Raw genomic sequence first — 23,771 nt, 5'->3', positions numbered from 1 at the left:
ACCTTCATCCCCCCTACCCCCCTCCCCATCCACACCCCCCCTACATCCCCCCTCCCCATCCACCCCCCCACATCCCCCCCTCCCCATCCCCACACCCCCCCCACATCACCCCCCTCCCCATCCCCACACGCCCCCCCACATCACCCCCTCCCCATCCACACACCCCCCCCCACATCCCCCCTCCCCATCCACACACCCCCCCCACATCCCCCCTCCCCATCCACACCCCCCCCACATCCCCCCCCCCCCTCCCCCCTCCCCATATCCCCCCTTTCCCCATCCCCCCCTCCCCCCACATCCCCCCCCTCCCCAGCCACACCCCCCCCTCCCCATCCCCCCCCTCCCCATCCACACCCCCCCCCTCCCCATCCACACCCCCCCCCTCCCCATCCCCCCCTCCCCATCCACACCCCCCCACTCCCCATCCCCCCTCCCCATCCCCCCCCTCCCCATCCCCCCCCTCCCCATCCACACCCCCCCACTCCCCATCCACACCCCCCACTCCCCATCCCCCCCCTCCCCATCCACACCCCCCACTCCCCATCCCCCCCCTCCCCATCCACACCCCCCCACTCCCCATCCCCCCCTCCCCATCCACACCCCCCCACAACCCCCCCCCTCCCCATCCACACCCCCCCACAACCCCCCCCTCCCCATCCACACCCCCCCACAACCCCCCCCTCCCCATCCACACACCCCCACAACCCCCCCCTCCCCATCCACACCCCCCCACATCCCCCCCTCCCCATCCACACACGCCCCCCCACATCACCCCCCTCCCCATCCACACACCCCCCCCACATCCCCCCTCCCCATCCACACACCCCCCCCACATCCCCCCTCCCCATATCCCCCCTTTCCCCATCCCCCCCTCCCCATCCACCCCCCCCCATCCACATCCCCCCCCTCCCCATCCACACCCCCCCACATCCCCCCCCTCCCCATCCACACCCCCCCACATCCCCCCCCTCCCCATCCACACCCCCCCACATCCCCCCCCTCCCCATCCACACCCCCCCACATCCCCCCCCTCCCCATCCACACCCCCCCACATCCCCCCCCTCCCCATCCACACCCCCCCACATCCCCCCCCTCCCCATCCACACCCCCCCACATCCCCCCCCTCCCCATCCACACCCCCCCACATCCCCCCCTCCCCATCCACACACCCCCACCCCCCCCCACATCCCCCCCTCCCCATCTACATCCCCCCTCCCCACCCACATCCCCCCCTCCCCATCCACACACCCCCACCCCCCCCACATCCCCCCTCCACATCCCCCCCTCCCCATCTGCATCCCCCCTCCCCACCCTGCACCCCCCCAACAACTCCCCCCCACCCCCCTGCACCCCCCCAACAACTCCCCCCCACCCCCCTGCACCCCCCCAACAACTCCCCCCCCACCCCCCTGCACCCCCCCGCACCCCCCCAACAACTCCCCCCTGCACCCCCCCGCACCCCCCCCCAACAACTCCCCCCTGCACCCCCCCGCACCCCCCCCCCAACAACTCCCCCCTGCACCCCCCACATGAATGGCGGCCACCTCCTGCCTCTGGTGGTCATCTCCTGCAAATGGTAAGACCTGGGCCTCCTGTGCCGCAATTCTTCCTCTGGCTCCTCCTCCTCCTCTGCAGCTGCAGCAGCAACCAAAAGACCAGCAAGATCGATTGGTTGCATCACAAAAGCCATCTCGTCACTCGGGGGTGGGTTAAGGAAGACTGCTTGCCCCTAGTACATCAACAGTCACAGCCCCCACTCCCAATTTCCCAATTGCAGCAGTGCAATTTGCAAGGGCTTTGTGTACATCCTTCAGCTGGATGTACTAGGACCCAGCAGCATCCACAAGACCTGAGGTCAGTGCTCAGGCCCAGGGTCCATGCTGCAAGTCGGACATTGGAGACCCTGCTGAGCAATGGCCCCCTACACTCCCCACACACTCGTAGATCCGCCACCGACCCAAGACAGAAAATGGCCACAACAAATGGACACCTGTGAGCAGCAGAGCGCCACTGGACTCTACACGCTTACCTCCTCACTAACCCTCACCGATGGAGTGCCCAAATCAGACTTTTATGGAGCATGTTACACACCGACTCCGGATTGGCGAATGCAGCGGTCAAGGGGAAAGTGCCAGTAAAGTTGAGCATGCAGCCCACTAATTCAATTTAAATGCATTCAAATACATTTAAATAGCCGTCATACCCATTTTGGACGTGATCACGATTGTGTCCATTTTTGGGCCTTGGTAAAGGAGAACCGGCACGGAGGCAGGCACAGATCACATTACTCACCTCAAGCCCAACTTTACCAAGTTTTTGCGCTCGAAAACAGGTGCAACTTGGATGGTAAAATGGGCCCACTGTTTTGTTAAGAATAACTGGACCAACCATGTAAATGCTGTGGCTACAAGAACATGTGACAGATTGGGAATCCTGCAGTGAGTAACTCACATCCTGACTATCCAAAGCCTGTCCATCATCTACAAAGCACCAGTCACAGAATATGCTACACTTGCCCGGATGGGTACTCAAGAAGCTCAACACCATCCAAGACAAGTAGCCCTGCTCGATCAGCATTCTGTCCACAAACTTTCAACATTCACTCCCTCCACCACCAACAAACAATGACAGCTGTGTACACCATCTACAAGATGTACTGCAGGACCTCAAAGCTTCTTCAACAGCACCTTCCAAACCGACAACCTGTACCATGTAGAAAAACAAGAGGACATTACCTTAAATCAGAGCCAGGCCATCCAGGAGAGAAGTTAGGAAACAATTCTCCACACAAAGCATGGTAGCAGCTCTCTCCCACGAATAGCTGTAAATTATTGCTCAACAAATAATTTGAAATTTGGCATTCTTGCAAGAGTGCAAGATGAAAGGATTCGACAAAGTCTATCAGCAATATTCAAATTTTAAATCTAACAGTGATAGATTTTGGTTAGCCAAGCATATGGAACCGTGATAAGTGGATGGATTTAAGGGACAGATCAGCTTGAGGGGCAGAATGGCATTTTCCTGTTCCTACAGTCAGCATTATGCTGAGGACTTCTGCAGATCCAAAAAATAGGTGATTGATCATTGGTGAAAAGTGGGAGGAAAACTATTTGTTGACATGTTACAGCCTTCTTGGCGTCAATACTCAGGAATATGGGCAGCTTCGCTCAGCTACAACATCTCCCAGACAAGTGAGTCACCAAGAAGTAACCTGCACATGTGGAAAGGTGTTCCGCTATGAGTCAGGATCTTCAGGAGAAGTGGAGCTAGAGGAAAAAAGGAAAGTGTATGTTACCACCCACATTGCTGAGGTGTTGACTGTGTGTTGTACAGCGATACATGAATGACTTATTGGAATTTTAATGAATATATTCCCTTATGTGCTAATCACTGTGGCGTCGGGGTGGCACAGGCCCCTTTCAAATTGACATGGGCAACCCTAAGCCTGCAGCAACCCATGATAAGGCAACTGCTGTCAAGGCTGGTGTGCCTGGGCACAAACTGCCCTGCCCGCTGGCAAATGGAATTTGCATAGTGACGACTGATGTTTCACTATACGCCACTCAATTATGGGGCATTTTGTGAATCAAGAACTCAAAGTGATGAAACTCCAGCAAAAGTTAATACAATTTATTGAAAGAGTGCAGTCTGGAGTGCATCCCAAAGTGGCAGTACATCAACTGTCATGGCCCTCAAGCAGAAGGCCTTCTCTGAAGGATTCTTATCGAAAATCAGTTCCATTATTTTTCTTAAATGGAGATTAGTTGCCATGACAACCTCACCAATTGCCAAAAAGAGAGTTGTCCAGCCTACATATTTTACCACTGATTCCGACTCCACTCACCCAATGGACAGTTTGTGCATGGCCAAAACATTTTTACTCTGGAATTACAAGATGTTATTTTTTGCGAAACTAGTTCATTGGGTTTCTGCACTGCAGGTGATGGGGGTTTGGTGTCAAAAGCTCAGTGAGTCTGAGGTGCAAAGACCATCCTGAAAGATTAAAGGTTGCCATTGAATCATTACACATCAAATGCAAGAACCAATTGATAGCCAAAAAATTCACGGTCAGTACGAGGGAAATAAAGCAAGCTCGTGACATTGTCCTTTGCATCTGAAGGTTCTGACACTTTCAGGGTTGGTCTCTTCACATGCCCTGGCAGCCCTCTTGTTCATTTTCCCAAGTGGTCAATTTTCAGTGAATCTTGGCTGGGACACCCCATTAGTCAGCTAGCTTGGCGAGGCCAATGCTGTCCTTGTTTGACATCCATGAATTCCCAGCAGGGTCTGAATCGGGGGTGGCAAACACATTTTTCCACCAGGTGCAATTATAGTTCTCACGCCACTTCTGGATTCATCAACAGAATGAACACATGCCAGGGATTGAATGGAGCTGATTGGTATCACATGTTGGGTGGTGGGTGGTGCATTTACATAATGAGCCAAAGGAGGTCTTGAGTGGTTTATCTTGCACTCAGATGTATTCTGTTTGCACGGTCCTTGTACCAAATCCTAAATATTTTTGGAATCTTTTTGCTACATTACTGCTTTTTTGAGAACACTTATTGTGTGATGAAGGGTAATGTGTGTGGTGAGAGATTTATATACAGAATATTCATCTCAATGGCTGTGTGCATTCTTGTCTGATGCTAAATATATTGGTTGTGGATCAGTAGGCAGCATTATTGCCTGAGTCAGGTGGTCGTGGGCTCAAGTTTTGCTCCAGAGACCTGAGCACAAAAATTGAGACCAACTTTCCCAGTCTCGAATTGAGGAAGTGCTGCACTGTTGGAGTGCTGGTTTAACATTTCATCTGAAAGCCAAAGTCATGTCCCCAAGATAAGGGGTCCCACAGCAATATTTGGAAGAAAAACATGTTAATGTCTTGTTAATTACATTGTTACGGTCATGTGGAACAGGTGATGAGTATTAATTGTCTTTGAGCACATATAAATGAAGGACAGTTGCGAGACAGAACGAAGAAAAGCCGTGTGTCTTTGTTTTGGCTACACCAACCAACTTAGATCCTATTAACAGAGCAGGGGTGCCCTCTCCAGTGTCCTGGCTAATATTTATTCCTCAAACGACAGCCCTAAAATTAGATCCTGGTCATTTATCAAATTGCTGTTTGTGGAGCTTGCTGTGCGTATATTAGTTGCCACATTTCCCACATTGCAACAGTGAATATCCTTTTGTGGGAGCTTGCTGTGCATAAACTCACTGCCACATTTCTTACATCAAAACAGTGACTATTCTTCATCTGTTGCAAAGGACTTTGGGATGTTCTAAGATTGTGAAAGGTGCTATACAAATGCAAGTCTTTCTTTTTCACATGAATTCTAAATCCTTTCAAAGTACTGGTTCCAAAGCCTGTAAAATTACAAGCAGTCATAAAACATAATAATATATTAAAAATAGCAGGCATCTTCAATATAACACTATTGATGTACACAGAGAGTTGAAGAGTTAAAAACACACATGAAACATGATCAGGGTTTCTATACAAATGTTGCTTTCCGTCAAAGCTTCGAAATAGAATTACAAATCCTACATAAGCCAAGCAATTCCTGTGGATCTTACTAAATGCCTTTTTAAGTAATATTGGGCCTTTTAAGTGGTATTGCTATTGACGTATTACATGTCAAAATCTTCAGCGATACAAGTCTAGGGTGTCCTTGGAGAGTTGTAGGGTAGGTTGAGAAATTATTTAAACAGTTCCCTGTCAGCTTTTTTATTTAGTTACAAAAAATGTGCATTTATAAGGTCATTCAAGGCTGCTTTATGTAGCAGCTGGAGGATGTGAGTTCAAATGGAGATGTGAGGTTTTAAAATGACTTTTCCCAAGCAGCCTTCATCCAAGTACATAACTTCAATTTGGTCAAACAGTCGTTCACTCATGAAGTGTCTCCGTACTGCCAAGTAGAGTTCTTGCGAAATGTTACATCTTTTTGTAGTCTTAATTTCACAACCCTTAAAACGCTCATTAGCCTCAGTCATTGTTTGTGAAATAATGGATGGATTGCACTACTAATGGCTGGGTGGATAAAGGGTCTTAAGGAACTAAACCACGTCCATTAGGAGAGTCCAAGGTCAGATTCTCGATTTGTGCTAAGCCAGTCCATAAGTATAAAACAGTAAGCCCTGATGCCCCTAAGATGACAGCAAATCAAGCTCTAGTGAACTTTGTTGGAGAGTGTGGAAGTTGAGAGCAAGGTTTCACTCCATTTTGCCACCCATTGCCACCATACCACTGCCCAAGGCAATACTCACGTGTTATAATCTATTCTTATTTCCAGATTCACATCCCATAGGATTACTGTTTTTGCTTTCATTTCATGTACAAATTGTCAACTCACACAGCAACTAAAAATAATAAAATGGTCGAGTTATTTATTCCCAGAATCTGGGTAGCATTTAGAAAGATAAAACTTTGTCAGCAAGGAGAGGTTTTTTTTGTTAACAAGAAACACTGAATAAAGGGGTCAGTGGTTTCCCAGATAAGAGGAGATACTACATCACAAGCAAATAAATCAACCGGTCCTGTTTGGAAACTGAAACTTTTAAGGGATGGATGTGCATAACTACAGCCCTATAAAGATCTTAACTTCCCTTCACAATTCAAAAAGAGAAAATAAAGAATGGAAGAACTATAAAGGTGATGCTCTGTATCCAGAATGAAAGCAAATAAGACTGTTCTGTATGATTGTTGCTCAAGACATTAGGTGGGATTTTCCACAGCTCCAGTGGCGCGTTTTGTGGTGGCAGGGGCAGCCAGCTATTGACCAGCATTGGGATCTTCTGGTCCCACTGCTATCAATAGATTTTCCAGTTGTTCACACCCTCCATCGCCAGGGAACCTGTGGCAGGGGGGCTGCCGTCAGTGGGATAAAGAAAATGCGGGTGGAAACGGTCGGAAAAGTTTGGCTGTCGAGTGTGACAACACTCAGTTAAGCACAGGAAGGATTATTTGCAGCCAAATTGGTCTCAAGCCCTAGAATTTTACACATGGCTGTTAACAATCCCTATCTCAACTTATGCACAAGACTGGACAATTAGGTGAGAGCAAGAGCAAGAGGTTACTCAGTCCATGTGGAATTGTACAAAAGCAAAATACTACTGTACTGTAAATCTGCTACTGCTACTGTAAATCTGAAATCAAAACAGAAAATGGTGGGAATACTCAGCAGGTCAGGCGGTGCCAATGGAGATGGAAATTAAGTCAGTATTTCAGACCGATGGCTGTTCACCTGAATTGGGAAAAGTGAGCAATGGAACAGGTTTTCGCAAGACAGGGAAAGGGATTGAGGAGGAAAGACCAAAAGGGAAGATGTGTGATAGGGTGGAAAACAGGAGAGATTAAATCAAAAGGTTGTAAATAAAGTCACCACAGTCCCAGATGACCGTAAGCTACTCGCCCCTTTGAGGGGAGAGCTGATTGGTGGTGATTTATCCAGAGGATCACCACACCTCATGTAAGGGGCAAGGTTGAGAAGGCAAAATTTCATGAATAGCTCAGCAGATCGGGGAACTAAACACAGGTTGTTGACATTGCTCTGCATCACTAATCAGCTGCCCAGCCAACTGAGCTGGATTGATGGTGCAAGTCTAAAGGGAATGGTAATAAATGTTGGAAGATTTTGATGGAATTGAAGGATCCTCTGGAAACTCAGGCACTTGAAAATGTTTGAATTTCACATGTGCAAGGCTTCCCTGCCTGAACTGTTGAAGACAAATTATGCATCACAATGATGTTCAGTGGGACAGAGGAGGAGGTTGTTATTGAAAGCTCTGGCATGTGGCTCTGGTCTAGCAGTTTAACATCAAGATGACTGTTTACTCAGTCCCATAGTTCAGCTTTGATGGTCTCATGAATTCACAATAGCAGTTATCACCAAACTGTATGGTCTGAATCATTCTGAATTGCTTATATAAAAAAAACCCTAACCATGAGATGGATTACAGTGGGCCCTGCAGTCTGCATTTGCAACCAGCCCAAGCTGAGGGGAACGCTTGGAGTAGGCTGCTCCATCTGTGAAGATCCAAATGTGTGTTTGAGGTGATTTCCACTCAGCTCTCAACAGAAATGAGCCTACCATTTAACTGAAAAATGTTTCAGTGGATTGTTTACTAAATTTGATACCACACTTTTTTCTTTTCAGACTCCTACTGTTGCTAAATGAGCTGGAACCTATCATTAATTCTGTACTACTTGGCAAAGCCATGCAGAGAGCCCACAGCTTACCCACTGCAGATAATGAAAATGCCATGCTGGTGCAGTCAAACCTGCTCTTATGATTTTGGGCACAGCAGAGAGAGATTTATTCCGCACCCAGTCGTCCTAGATATTAACCCTGGACTTCCTTGATAATGGATAACCAGTGTTTGAAATGTGACCTTCCCCCACTAGTACGAGCCTTGATGAGCATAAAAATTCACTGCTTCAGGTTTAATAGAGAATCACAGGTGAGGAAATTTATTATAAGACTCTCAAATGGTGCAGAATGGTTGGTGAACCCAAAGCAGGCATTTCCTGTAAGGACGATGAAGAATAAATACAAAGAGACAGTCTTGAACAACTCTTATTGGCTAGGTTACGGAGTAATCATCCCTGTTTTCCAAATCCCTCCATGGCCTCACTTCTTCCAAGTTTCTGTAACCTCCTCCATGCCCACAAACCTCTTTAGGACTCGGTGCTGCTCCAATTCTGGCCTCTTGAGCATCACCCTAATTTTCTTTGCTCCATCATTGGTAGCCAGGCTTCAGCTGCCTGGATCCCAAATTCTGGAATTTCCTCTTTAAACCTCTCCTATCCCTCTCTCTCTCTCTCTCCTCCTCCTTAAAACTCACCTCTTTGACCAAGCTTTTTGGTCACTTGTTCCATTATCTTCTATGTGGCAATAGGGTCCAATTTTGTTTGAAAGCCACTCCTCCTCAAGCACCTTGGGATGTGAAGGTGTTATACAAATGCAAGTTGCTCGTGATAGTGACGCGTGAATAGTTCAGATTTCTGCTTTCCCATCTTCCAAATATCGGTGGCAAAGTGTGGAGAAGATAAAGAACATTATTTGGGAACTGAGAAGGCATTAGTGGATTGGCCCCAATGCTTTTCACACCAGGACCTGGATTTGAATTGATCTTTCCCAAGCTGTAGGTGGTAAACTCTGGGTGGAAGCACTTCCTTTACAAGCATCAGTCACCCATGAGTGCCTCACTCAGTCTTTGTCTGCAAGCCCAATGAGTGATGAAATGACATGGAAGCATGGGTGGTATTTCAGCCAGACCCACAACTAAGATTTCCACATGCACACCCTTTACAATAGGAGTCACTGAATAGAAATGATTGAGTTCGTTTGTCTATTTCCTTACCCACTATTTTTGCAATTGTACTGAGACAAATGGCTTCCTTCCTTTTACTGTATTATTCCCTGTGTCTATTGCAGGTCAACAATCTCAATCCCAAGGCTTTTTTAAGAACATAAGAAATAAGAGCAGGAGTAGATCAATTGGCCTCTTGTGCCTGATACGCCCATACAATATGATAATGGCTGATCTGTCTCACTCCATTTTCCAGCATGCTTCCCATATTCCTGGATTCTGAGACCGCAAAAATCTGTCTATTTTGGCCTTAAGTATATTCAATGATGGAGCATCCACAACTCTCTGCCTTAGAGAATTCCAACGATTCACAACCCTTTGAGTTTCAGTCCTAAATGATCGGTCCCTTACCCTGACTCTAGATTTCTTAGCTGGGGGAGACAATCTCTCAATAACCATCCTGTCAAGTCCTTCAGAATCTTGCGTTTCAATAAGACTACCTCCAAATCTTCTAAACTCCAGAATTATTTGGAAAAAAAATTGTTCCTTGTTCTCCATGTTTAAGACGTGAACAATTTAACCTTAGCGTTGCAGGGAAGCCAGGCTGAGGAAATATTCTAATTCTGACCCTTTCAGCTAATAGCATTTGAAAATATGCTCCTTCACCTTATCTTCCAAAGTACTTAATTGGGTACACGATGCTTTGAGGTGTGTGGTAGCTACACGCAAGTGCAAGGCTTTCTTTAATGCATTGTTCCAGAGAAAGTTGAGACTGGGGCAATCCCACCTTCTTGTCAGCAATTGAATTGGGCAAAGATCAATTTAAATGTTCTTCTTTAGCAAACATCACCACTTAGAACATAAGAAATAAAAATAGGCTATTTGGCCCTTCGAGCCTGCCCCATCTTTCTCTATGATAATGGTTGATCCTCTATCTCAACAGCATATTCCTAGACTCTCCCCATACCCCTCAACACCTTTGGAGTCTAGAAATCTATCCATTTCCTTCTTAAATATATTCAGTGATGTGGCCTCCACAGCCTTCTGTGGAAGAGAATCCCACAGGTTCACCACTCTCTATGAGAAGAACCGTATCCTCCTTTCAGTCCTAAATGGCTTACCCCATTATCTTAAGTGTGTGACTCTTCGTTCTAGACCGCATAGCCAGAGGAAACAGCATCCCTGTATGGGCTTGTCAGAATTTTATACATTTGTTTTATATTTTATAATTTTACATACTTGTCCTCTCTAAGTGCCAATTCGTTAGGCTCAAGAGAACAGACTGCAATGGTCACACAATAGCCACTCATAGTTTTGGGTAAATCCCTATAAGATCTGACCACTTTTTTGCCCCTTAAATTTTACAAAATCCCCAGACTTGAAATCCACAGCAAGTTAACTTCCTGCCTTGAAGGAAAACCACTGTCTTTGGTAACCTCTTCAGCAAGTGCATTGTCAGAAGTCGCCATCTGCCAAAGGAAGTCCAAATAGACAAGAAATCATTTTTGTTTGGAACATTTATTTTTGTGATCTTTGCTTTATTCTATCTGATTCCAGATTAAAACATACCTGGGTCAATCACAGAAGGAGGGTGTGTGAAAGCACTTCCTATTCTCTCCCACTACACAATGTATAAAAAGTCCATTCTCTGAGCTAAATGGACAATACTACGGCAGTGGTAGGGATTTTCCAAACTAAGGTTAGCACAAGGCATAAAAATGGAGATTGAATACCCTTAATATGGAATACAATTGAAGCCACATTCACGTGGGAGATCACAAAGGCAAGTCAACACACAAATGGGGTCTATCAAAAACCTTTGCATGCTCTCTTGCATTGTATGAAACCTTTCACATTCATTCTCATCTGTATAATACCAAGCCACATCTTATTTATTTCCACTATCTCTCTCTTTATTCAGCTTCCATGCCCTCAGGGGGCATAATGCTTAAAAAGGTACTGCAATGGATTTGCCATTGCCTTCTGCAGTATGCCTGATCAGGAAACGCTTCCACTCTTCCTGCCTGACATTATCAGCCAGTAAATCCTTCCAATACGGACTTTAGCCACGTTCAATGGCCATCAAGTCCCTCAACGGGGCTTGAACCCAGAGCTGTTGGTTCAGAGCCAGGGACATCACCCACTGCAGCACAAGACCTTCTGACATTCCCATTTTAGAAAGCCCCAGTCTTTTACCATCAAGCCCCATTGTTCCACTATATTCTCTCATTGCGCTCACAGTCAAACCACTTCTCTTTCATTGCCACTGAATGGCATTCCTGGTTCGAGTAGGATACTTCGATACATCATCACAATCCCCACCCAGAGTGTTCCAATTATCCAATATTTATTTTTCAGCACATTAAATAGTCAGACCCACTGCCAAATTTCTCCCTGAGACAGAGATGTGGGGGTGATTCACCCATTCCAATCTGTTCATTTTTTGGTGGGTCGGGAGATGCGCGTGCGCTGATTCACACATGCATTCCCAGCGCGTGTGCATCTCCCTATCGTTGCAAATCCGGCGCAGTCGAGACCACACAGGAAACCGGCGGGAACACCAGGCAAGTCATTTTAATCTATTTTTAATGTAATTTAAATGTGATTATTGGGGCTGGGACTGAATTCTCCGAGCCCAATAGCATCTCACACTACGCCAGTACAAATTCACTCCCGCTGGGTTTAGAGTGGCTTCCCACTTTCAGAGAACTACTGGGAGACCCTGCTGGGGTGAAAGGGTGCAATCGGGGCACCCCAGGGGGTCAGGTGGCGTCCCTGGGCATGGGCATCCTGGCAGTGCCAACGTGTGCCCCTGGCACTGCCCAAGGGGCAAAGTGCCCATGCCCAGAGGACACCTTGGCACTGCCCATCAGGCAGACAGTGCCAAGGTGGCAGGGTGTAGGCGGAAAGGCCTATGGGGCAGCGCCATGGAAGCGATCAGTGGGGAGGGGGGAGTCCCACTGCCACTCTGCACTGGGATCCAGTTAGGGCTGGAGGGAGGCCAGCAATCAGGATGGGCAGTCTGCTGGGGTGGGGGACTCGAGATTGGGGCGCTCCAGGAATGCTCCAGAGGACCACAATCAGGCAATGGGAGTGTCGGGAGGGGCAGCACTGCGGGGGTCCCAGGCTGGCTAGCAATTGAGCTGGCCAGCAAACTGCAGGCTGCAGGTATAGTGCCGGAAGACTGGAGGATAGCAAATGTTGTCCCCTTGTTCAAGAAGGGGAGTAGAGACAACCCTGGTAATTATAGACCAGTGAGCCTTACTTCTGTTGTGGGCAAAGTTTTGGAAAGGATTAGAAGAGATAGGATTTATAATCATCAAGAGAGAAATAATTTGATTAGGGATAGTCAATATGGTTTTGTGAAGGGCAGGTTGTGCCTCACAAACCTTATTGAGTTCTTTGAGAAGGTGACCAAAGAGGTGGATACGGGTAAAGCAGTTGATGTGGTGTACATGGATTTTAGCAAAGTGTTTGATAAGGTTCCCCATGGTAAGCTAATGCAGAAAATATGGATGCATGGGATTGAGGGTGATTTAGCAGTTTGGATCAGGAATTGGCTAGCTGATAGAAGACAGAGGGTGGTGGTTGATGGGAAATGTTCACCCTGGAGTTCAGTTACTAGTGGTGTACCACAAGGATCTGTTTTGGGGCCACTGCTGTTTGTCATTTTTATAAATGACCTAGATGAGGGTGTAGAAGGATGGGTTAGTAAATTTGTGGACGACACTAAAGTCGGAGGAGTTGTAGATAGTGAGGATGGATGTTACAGTTTGCAGAGGGACATAGATAAACTGCAGAGCTGGGCTGAGAGGTGGCAAATGGAGTTTAAAGTGGAAAAGTGTGAGGTGATTCACTTTGGAAAGAGTAACAGGATTACAGAATATAGGGCTAATGGAAGGACTCTTAGTAGTGTTGACGAGCAGAGAGATCTCGGTGTACACGTGCATAGATCCCTGAAAGTTGGCACCCAGGTTGATAAGGTTGTTAAGAAGGCGTACGGTGTGTTAGCTTTTATTGGTAGAGGGATTGAATTTTGGAGCCATGAAATCATGTTGCAACTGTACAAAACTCTGGTGCGGTCGCACTTGGGAGTATTGTGTACAGTTCTGGTCGCCACATTATAAGAAAGATGTGGAAGCATTGGAAAGGGTGCAGGGGAGGTTTACCAGGATGTTGCCTGGTATGGTGGGAAGGTCTTATGAGGAAAGGCTGAGGGACTTGAGGTTGTTTTTGTTAGAGAGGAGAAGGTTAAGAGGTGACCTAATTGAGGCATACAAGATGATCAGAGGATTAGTTAGGGTGGACAGTGAGAGCCTTTTTCCTCGGATGGTGATGGCTAACACAAGGGGACATAGCTTTAAATTGAGGGGTGATAATTATAGGACGGATGTCAGAGGTAGGTTCTTTACTCAGAGGGTAGTAAGGGTGTGGAATGCCCTGCCTGCAGCAGTTGTGGACTCGCCAACTTTAAGGGCGTTCAAATGGTCATTGGATAGGCATATGGATAACATTGGACTAGTTTAGGTTAGAGGGTCATTAGATTGGTTCCACTGGTCAGCGCAACATCGAGGGCCAAAGGGCCTGTACTGCGCTGTAATGTTCTATGACAGTTCAGGGCCACTGCACAGAGGCCCGGAACTGTCATACTCTGGCGTGAATAGGCCCGCCCCCCCAAGCTTTTAATGATATTCACAATTGCAACCTCTTGCAGTGGGCAGAGTGTGGGATATTTGAGTCTGAACTCCCACTGAAAAAACAATCATGATTTACACGGTTTTCCCACAGATTCAGCACGTAGAACTTTGCCCCCACAGTCTTGAACAAAAATAACTCTTGAATGACACACTAGGAGTCAAAGATTGCACTCGCTTTTCATTTGGATTTTCGATCTACACAAAACCTGATCCAAGTAAAACATTCCTTTGAAAAGCAACCTTGGGATTTTCCAATTTTTAAATTATTATTCATTTATAGGACGAGGACGTTGCTGGCTGATCAGCATTTGTTGACAATCCCTAATTGCCCTCGAGAATGTGGTGATGGACTGCCTTCTTGAACTGCTGCAATCCATGTGATGTAGATACACCCACACAGTGCTGTTAGGGAGGGAGTTCCAGGATTGTTATTGGACATCAGTCAGTCCATGTGGTGTAGGTACACCCACAGTGGTGTTACGGAGGGAGTTCCAGGATTGTTATTGGACATCAGTCAGTCCATGTGGTGTAGGTACACCCACAGTGGTGTTACGGAGGGAGTTCCAGGATTGTTATTGGACATCAGTCAGTCCATGTGGTGTAGGTACACCCACAGTGCTGTTAGGGATGGAGTTCCAGGATTTTGACACAGTGACAGGAAAGAAATGACAATATACTTCCTGGTCAGGATGGTGAGTGGATTGGAGGGGAACTACCAGGTGGTGACGTTCCCATGTGTCTGCTGCCCTTGTCCTTCTGGATGGTAGAGATCGTAGGTTTATAAAGTGTTGTCTAAGGTGCCACAGAGAGTTCCTGCAGGGCATGTTGTAGATGGTACATACTGTGCATCAGGGGTGGAGGGAGTAAATGTTTGTGGATGGGGTGCCAATCAATCGGGCTGCTTTGTCCTGCTTAATTGTTGCTGGAGTTGCACCCACTCAGGCAAATGGAGAGTATTCCAACACACTCCCGACTTCTGCCTTGTAGATGGTGGACAGGTTTTGGGGAATCAGGAGGTGAGTTACTCACTGCAGGATTCCTAGTTCCTGACTTGCTCTTGCAGCCACAGTATGGCTGGTCCAGTTCAGTTTCTAGTCAGTGGTAACCCCCAGGATCATCCAGCTTCCTCTACTATCAATTACATGTTCCACCTTTTTATGCAGTGAGTCAGGCAACAGTTACCTGGTCTCCAAGCATGTTGAATCAAGTTAAGTACCACTTTTAACCAACATGGATGTGGAGATGCTGGTGTTGGACTCGGTGGATACAGTAAGAAGTCTCACAACCCCGGGTTAAAGTCCAATAGGTTTATTTGGAATCACGAGCTTTCGGAGTGCTGCTCCTTCATCAGGTGAGTTGCATCTGATGAAGAAGCAGTGCTCCGAAAGATTGTGATTCCAAATAAACTTGTTGGACTTTAACCAACATAACATTAATAAATTTGTTAACTCAAGACTCCCACTACCTCCACACGGACTGCTGCTGTGCAACACCCTCCCCACCACCAATTAAGGAATAGGAGCACTATTTGGCCCCTCAAACCTGCTCTTCTATCAATGATCATGGTTGGTCTCCTCATCTACACTTTCTAGGCTGCTCTTGATATTCTTCATTTCAATGAGAGGCTAGAAATTTGTCTGTCTTTCTCAACCTTAAATATATCCAATGATGGGAAGATGGTCGCCCAGTGGTAATGCCACTGGGCTAGTAATCCAGAGGCCAAGGCTAACGCTGTGGAAACATGCATTCAAATCCCACCATGGCAGTTGGTGGAACTTAAATTCAATTAATAAATCTAGAATTAAAAGCAAAGTCTCAGCAATGGTAACCATGATAACAATCATTTTTTGTTGCAAAAATTAATGTCCTTAAGGGAAGATAATCTGACATTTGTAACCGGTCTGACCTACATGTGACTCCAGACCCCACAGCAATGTAGTTGACTCCTAAATGGCCTAGCAAGCCATTCAGTTCAAGGACAATTTGGGATGGGCAACAAATGTTGGCCCAGCCAGTGACACCTACATCCTATGAAAGAATTCTTAAAAATTAACCCTCTGGTGTAGAGAATTCCAAAGATTCACAATCCTTTGAGAAGAAAAAATTTCTCCTCACCTTAGTCATAAATGATCGGCCCCTTTTCCTGACTCTAGAATCCCCAGCCAGGGGAAACAATCTCTTAATGTCGGCCTTATCGAGTCCTTTCAGAATCTTGTCCATTTCATTAGTTCTCGTTACTCAAAACTCCAGTTGTCTGTCACCCAGTGTCACAATTTGCCTTGGTTGTCCTCCAAGTGAGGGAATGTAAACTTGGCCAGGCTTCCAGTGGCTTGATGTTGGATGATTGCAATGGCAACTTTCACTGCCAACCCAGAGATAGTCACAGATAAAGGAAAGCAACCCCCCCCCCACCCCCTCCCAATGTCAATGGCACTGTCCCCAGCAAAAGGTTCATCCCTGTAGGAGGAAAGAGGGAAGGGAAACAATGGAAGAAAATAAATCATCTGTTAATGATTTGGTTACAAGGCCAGTCAGACTGGGCTTTGGCCAGGCCTCTATGTAATTCATTTGGTTTTGATCTGCTTTTGGCAAGCTTCTGACCTGACCATGAAAGCAAACCAGGCTATAAAGTATTTTTAACCTCATATGTCAGCTAGACAATATGGCTTTTTACAGGGTCTGTGGAACAGGCCATTCAGCCTAACTGGTCTACGTTAGTGCTGTTACAAACCTCCTCCCACTTCAATTATCTCTTCCTACCCTGCCCCTCTATTCTCTTCTTCTTCATGCACGCATCAAGGGGCAAATTTTCCCATTCCGCACACCAAAGGAACCCGTTGACCTGGGCAGGATTTTCTGGTTTCAGGGTGAGCACAGCCAGAAAATCCTGCCTCAAGTCTCCCCTCCAACGTATCAATACTCTGTTCCAACTACTTTATATAGCAGCAGGTCCACATTCTCACTGCTCTCTATAGAAACACCTTAAACTGATCGATTAGCAGCCAAGTATGTTTGTGCTTTGTTCTGAACTCCCACAGGTAGAAACAAACAATCGCTCCACATTCACCCTATCAAGATCTTCAAAATTCTACAGACCTCCATCAGGTCACCACTTGTTTATTTTTCTAGGGAAACAAGCCCCATCCTGCTCAGTTTTGAGGCTTGGTGTAGCTAGCTCTGGAAAGTTATGGATCAAAACCCCACTCCTGAGACTGCAGGACATAATCCAGGTTGACACCCAAGCGCAGTCTTGAGGAAGTGCTGCACAATCAAAGGTGCTGGACTAACTGAAATGTTAAACTGAGGCTCCCACCTTCCCTCTCAGATGAATGTAAAAGATCCCACAACCCAATTTGAACAAAAGCAGGGGGAGTTTCTCCCTAATGTCCTGGCCAATATTTATCCCTCAATCAACATCACAAAAGCAAATTTTTTTATTCATTCATGGAATGCATGTGTCGCTGGCTAGGCCAGCATTTATTGCCGATCCTCAGTTGCCCTTGAACTGAGTGGCTTGCTAGGCCATTGTTGTGGGTCCAGAGTCACATGTAGGCCAGACCAGGTAGGGACAATAGATTTCCTTTCCTAAGGTTTTTACAACAACTGACAATAGTTTCATGGTGACCATTACACTTTTAATTCCAAATTTTTTATTAACTTCAATTTCACCATCTGCCGTTCGAACCCAGAACCCCAGAGCATCACCCTGGATCTCTAGTTTACTAGTCTAGTGGCATTACCAGTACACCATCATCTCCTCTGAGCTGTTGATTATCACATTATTGTTAGTGGGAGCTTGCTGAGTGCAAATTGATCGCTCCTTTCCTACATTACAACAGTAATCAAACTTTAAGCAAGGTACTTTGGGATATCCTAAGATCATAAATGGTGCCATAGAAATGCAAGACTTTAAGAACATAAGAACATAAGAAATAGGAGCAGGAGTAGGCCATCTAGCCCTTCGAGCCTGCCCCGCCATTCAATAAGATCATGGCTGATCTGTCGTGGCTCAGTTCCACATTCCCGCCCTCTCCCCATAACCCTTAATCCCCTCTCTTATCAAAAACCCATCAACCCGCGTCTTAAAAATATTTAGCGAGGTAGCCTCCACCACTTCAACGGGCAGAGAATTCCAGAGATTCACCACCCTTTGAGTGAAGAAGTTCCTCCTCAACTCCGTTCTAAACCGCACCCCCTTTATCTTGAGGCTGTGCCCCCTAGTCCTACTATCCTTTCTGAGCGGGAAGAGTCTCTCCACCTCTATCCTATCCATCCCATTCATCATCTTATACGTCTCAATGAGATCTCCCCTCATTCTTCTAAACTCTAACGAGTACAAGCCTAGTTTATTCAGCCTCTCCTCATAGCTCAACCCCCTCAACTCCGGCATCAGCCTAGTAAACCTCCTCTGCACTCCCTCCAAGGCCAAAATATCTTTGCGCAGGTGCGGCACCCAAAACTGCACACAGTACTCCAGCTGCGGCCTCACCAATGCCCTATACAGCCGCAGCAAGACCTCCCTACTTTTATATTCAATCCCCCTCGCTATGAAGGCCAGCATCCCATTCGCCTTCCTGACCACCTGCTGCACCTGCAGGCTGGGTTTTTCTTCCCCCCTCCCCCGCCCCCAAGGGGCTGTAGGAGGATACAGAGATAGGGAGGGGGTATAGGGGGCTGGAGGAGGTAACAGAGATAGAGAGTGGTATAGAGGCTGTGGAAGAATTTGAAAACAAAAATAAGCAATTTAAAAATCACACATACCCCAAAAAGCAATTGCATTTCATTGTTTGTTTGACTTTTCAGAACTCGCATCTTCTTCCCATGGTATAATAGACTTCCATTTGGTCTTATCCTGTGTTACAGGATGCTTACTCTTGGGGCCTTCCTATGGGAAGCAGCTAAAAGGCACTATTATATTTGGGATCTCTGTACTTTGTTTTGCAGGTGGTCAGGGTTCATCTCAATACCTTTACAGGGTGGTAACCAGATTCCTCAGGCCACTGGTAGATTCATCGCACAAAATGTTTGTCAGGCATCAGGGGCCAAGCATCAAGACAGCAGCTAGTGGTTAATAGTGAAATTACCTTGCTTAGAGAGATAGAGCCACAGAGTCCTTAGAATGCAGAAGGAGGCCATTCAGCCCATTGAGTCTGCACTGATTCTTTGAAAACGCATCTTGCCCAGGCCCTCCTCACCTCCCACTCTATCTCCACGACCCCGCATATTTAGCATGGCTATTCCACCTAACCTGCACATCTTTGAACTATGAGAGGAAACCGCAGCACTAGGAGGAAACCCACACACACACAGGAAAAACGTACAGACTCCACACAGACAGTTACCAAAGGTTGGAATTCCTCCCTCCCCCTTAAGTTTACTTCCAAACTGCTGTCTTCAGTTAAGCATTCACGAAGAAACAATTGTATTGCCTTTTCCACAGAAGCTGTGCCTGAAATACTGCACTGTGCTGTTTCTAAGAAGGACCAGGGCAGAGTTTGGACGCCACCTTTTGGATACCAAGAGGAATAAAAATGAATTTTTTTCAACCTGGGCAGTGATGGCGCAAGCCTTTGACTCTTTACTCCACCAATACGATTTCAAATTTTGCACTGGCAGATTCAAACTACACAAAACATTCACTCACCTCACCAGAGGCAACTTCAGTTAAGAGCAACAGAATTACACAGGATGCCCTCTTGATTAAGATTAGCCTTGTATTCCAGAAAGACAGAGATAGGAATTGAAAAGTGGCAAGTAATAGAAAAACCTTTCTTTTTAAAATGGGATTGTGGATTGTTGAGGCATGCTGTCCTGATATGCAAGACTCACTTACCCATCCTTAATCCCTGCAAGGACTTAAACATCAAATCAATGTATAGCATTAAGAATAAAGGATTGAACATGGGATAAAACTGGCAAACACATAAACCAAGTCAATCATGGCATTAAACAAGATATAAGTAAAGAAAGAAGCAGAGAAGGCAGAGGAGGAAAAGAAAGACCTTAATTTATCCTGCCCCCAAGAGGAAAAGGCTTGGAAAATAGTTGAAAATGATTTATAGAATTGCAGAACTCACAGCTTTCCAGGAAGTTCCAGCTCTATAGAAGTTAATCAAAGTTCGACATTTAAATCTTCCCACTGCTTGCCAAACTCTGCTATATTTCACAAGGTGCGTCACTCTCAAGTGTATATAAAATCTATTTTCAAAACCCAATGGACAAGCCAAAGCATTTAGAGGGGAAGGACTTTCTGATTCAACTTGCAATCAACTAAAAAGCTGGAGCATTCTATTTTCCAGGCATGGGGTGGAATTCTCCCATTTTGAGACTGAGGTGGCGGGTGGCTCCTGCAATTCCTGTCTCACTGGTCAGAATAGCGGGATTACACATCAGGGGGACAATTCTCCCAGCCCGCTGTGCTGCTCCAGGAGAAAGTAGCAGGGGCCGTTTAGTGGACTTCCTGCTGGGCGCCACGGCCTCCGCGTGTCTTCTAAGATGTCCAGCTTAATCAGGTTCGTGCCGGAAATCAGTAGAGCTGATGACATCATGGAAATTAGCATTTCTATTTAATTAGTGGGCCCAACTGAAGTCTCTGGGCAGCAGCACCCCCCCCCCCACCACCACCACCACCATCATCACCCAGGAGTGGGACACACCAGTGGGGTTTACAACTGCTCCCTACTAGTAGGGAACAGGCAGCCCCACAATGCTGGAGGAAAGCGAGGCCTTTGAGGCTCCCCTGGGAGGTCAGGAGTAAGGAGAGAGTACCCCTTGGGCAGTACCAGCCTGCAGTGCCAGCCTGGCCCCCAGGCACTGCTCAAGGGGCAAACTGAGCATCAGGCAGTACCAAGCATGTGGGGAGGTGAGGGTCCCGCTGCGACTCTGCATTGAGAAGACTGGGAGAGGGAGGGGGGAGAGAGGAGGTGATCAGGGCCATCTGGGTTGTTGGGAGCGTGTGGGAGGAAGGAAAAAAAGCCAGGAGGTCAGGGCTGGCCCGGGGAATTTCGGGAGGCCATCAGTTGGGCTGGCCAGCTATCTGGAGGCCAGCAACGTGGGGCCACTGCGCATGTGCCAATCTCCGCACAATAGCCTGCTCACACCATGCTGCCGGCCTCGCAACGGGAAGACGCCCTGCTGCCTGATTTTCACAGTGCATCATGTTAGGGCACTCTGATGTAGAGTATCAGAGATTCATTCTGGAAATCACGCTAAAAAAAACTAGCAGGATTTACTCCCATTTTCCCACAAATTGGGGACTTAGAATTTTTTTGGGAGAATCCCAGCTCAGATTCTATACTCAGCAGCTTATTAATAATGCATAGGTGAGTTTCCATTGATTTATCTGCCCGCCCTCAGCTGACAGGTTTGAAAGTTCCGGCACCATATTTAAACACCAGTCCAGCACACTCACATTACTCTCTCCAGCCCTCTAACTTCATCAGACCGTGTAGGATGTCAGCAACCCAGAGAGAAAAGGATAGTCTGTTCCTTAATTCAACCAGTCCCGCTCCCAAGCTCATCCCCTGTGAGGCACAAATGTCCCACTTTTACCTCTACCCAATGCCCTCATCCATCCCCTTCCAGTAAATAATGTGGTATTCCTTTGAACCACTCCCCCCCCCCACCTGTTTGTGAACTTTTCATGCGGCCTTGTCAGGGGCCAGCTTCCCTTCCCTCAGTCTTTCCTCTGCCTTCCATTGCTTGTCTTCTTCATCCTTGCCCCTCTGCCTGTCTACGTGAACCCTTGCCCTTGCTCTCCCCTCCTTCCACAGCCTTCCTTCTACATTGCCCCTTTGTCTTTGTTAGGCCTAACCCCGGCCTCACCTCATATTCTACCCCGGTCGAACTTTAGACTTCTGTTGTGGTGGCTGCATGAGTCCCATAGCACTGTGCTGTCCAGGTAGACTAAACACTGGTGTGTGGCACCAGGGGACAATGAGACCCCTGTACTCCTCAATCCCAGGCATCGTACTGATCTGAGACGGTGACACTGGAGGGTCCATGAGTCCCACAGTACCATGCTGTCCAGGTAGACACTGGTGTGGCACCAGGGGACAAGGAGACCCCTGTACTCCTCAACAACAGAAGCGGTACTAATCCAAAATGTGACCAGAAGGGTCTAGCAGTACAGTGCTGTTAAATGAAGAGTAGCTTGGCATGGGGGTGGAGGGCAGGAACTGGTCTGCCCCAGCAGAGTGATGAACAGTGCATTTTGAGCAGCACAGCACTGTGACACAAAGTTATTGCCCTCCCTTCAAAGTCTCTGGTGAACTGAGGACCACGTTGTTCACATCACTCTTTAATAACTGGGTTTGGTGCTGACAAGATTACCCGCTGGTGTCATACAAGATTGAAAGATGTGATGGGATACTGGTGGGCAGCTGTTTAATGAACATTCATGAAATGCAAATAGAATTTGTGCCACTGGTCAGGGAGAAGAGTGACTTACCATTAACCTGCCACTGGGGGAATTGTGTCAGCATCATCCCAAACCAGAGAGCACTAAAGTGCCAGAGGTGTCAGCTTGTGGCTCAGTTGATGTTACTCTCATTGGAATCAGACTGATAGAGAAGAATTATAGAATGGCTTTGGCACAGAAGGGGACCATTTGACCCAGTGTGTTCTCTACAAGGGCATTCACCTAGTGTGCTTTATGGCCCATGAAATATTTTGAAATGTAGTCCCTGTTATAATGCAGTCACCAATGTGCACACAGCAAACTCACATAAACAGCAACGTGTTTGTTTTTGTGATGTTAATTCAGGAATAGATTTTGTCTAGGAGACTTCCCATGCTCTTCTCCACAATAGGGGTCTTTTACATCAAACTGAGATTTGAGACAGATGGCATCTCCAACAATGCCATCTTCCTTGGTACTGCACTGAAGGGTCAGCCTTTATTTTTGGGCCCATGTCTCTGGCATGGGACTTGAAGACAACCTTCTGACTCAGAGGCGGGTGGGCTGCCAACTGAGACATGGTCATAGTTGCACAATCATGCAGGGTCCCTGCTCCCAACTATGATTCCATTGGGAATTGCAGGCCTGTGAATCAGGATTGGTTGCTATATCTCCCCATAATTAAAGGGCCTGTTAACATCCACCATCTACCCTCACACATGGAGAATGGCCACTTGGACTTGACAGCAATGACAACCATTAAATTGCATCCCAACACAAATTAGAAAGGAAGGGGAAATGTAAAAAAAATACAGTAGCATTGACACTTGCAACCAGCATAGATTACCTCGTGTGACATTCAATACAATTTTACAACATTGGCTTTGAAAGTTACTAAAGAGAGAAACAGATTGCTGAAGCTTTTCGTCCTGCACTCATCAGGACAAACACAAGAACAAAAAATTTTAAATGACCACAACAATCCGCTGATTTGTTGGTAAGTCCACACTGATTGGCTGAGGTATTGAGAAAATAACAGAGAACTATAGGCTCCCCAAGCTCCTGGGTAATTCAAAAATTGTGCCAGGCTTGAATAGTTTCTTTTTATTTTGTAGAGAGTGGGTCCCTCCCTATGAATGTACAAGTTTTCTAGCAAGCTTAAAATGAACTATATTACAAGCTGGACTGATTATTTTCAATTGGTTGCAAGCGTAGCTATTAGCACACTCAGGATTGATCAGCACTGGCTTTACACTTTTACTGACAAAACAACCACTGCCCACTGAATTTAAAGTGAAATCAATACTAGTTACTTATTGGGGACAAAAATATAATGGTAAGTACAATTGGCCTCAGTGCCA

At 46.7% G+C, this 23,771-nt stretch overlaps 1 protein-coding gene across 5 annotated transcripts in view; it reads right to left on the bottom strand.

Annotated features, from left to right (window-relative positions):
• Positions 1 to 23,771, bottom strand: part of LOC145361876 (tensin-2-like) — a 314,264-nt gene that overhangs the window by 273,312 nt on the left and 17,181 nt on the right. Inside the window, exon 1 of one of the 5 annotated variants that reach the window (XM_080217869.1) lies at positions 22,462 to 22,476. The exons of the other annotated variants lie outside the window; for them this stretch is intronic. Within the exon in view, the coding sequence (XP_080073995.1) occupies positions 22,462 to 22,464 (3 nt within the window). The 5' untranslated portion in view covers positions 22,465 to 22,476. Of the gene's footprint in view, positions 1 to 22,461; positions 22,477 to 23,771 lie in introns of those variants that run through there. 5 annotated transcript variants of the gene reach the window in all.

This window comes from Carcharhinus amblyrhynchos, chromosome X (assembly GCF_965287045.1).
Source record: "Carcharhinus amblyrhynchos chromosome X, sCarAmb.v2.hapA, whole genome shotgun sequence".
Lineage (NCBI taxonomy): Eukaryota > Metazoa > Chordata > Chondrichthyes > Carcharhiniformes > Carcharhinidae > Carcharhinus > Carcharhinus amblyrhynchos.
The sequence above is the reverse complement of the archived record's forward strand: the minus strand, read 5'-3'. Positions and strand labels throughout refer to the sequence as shown.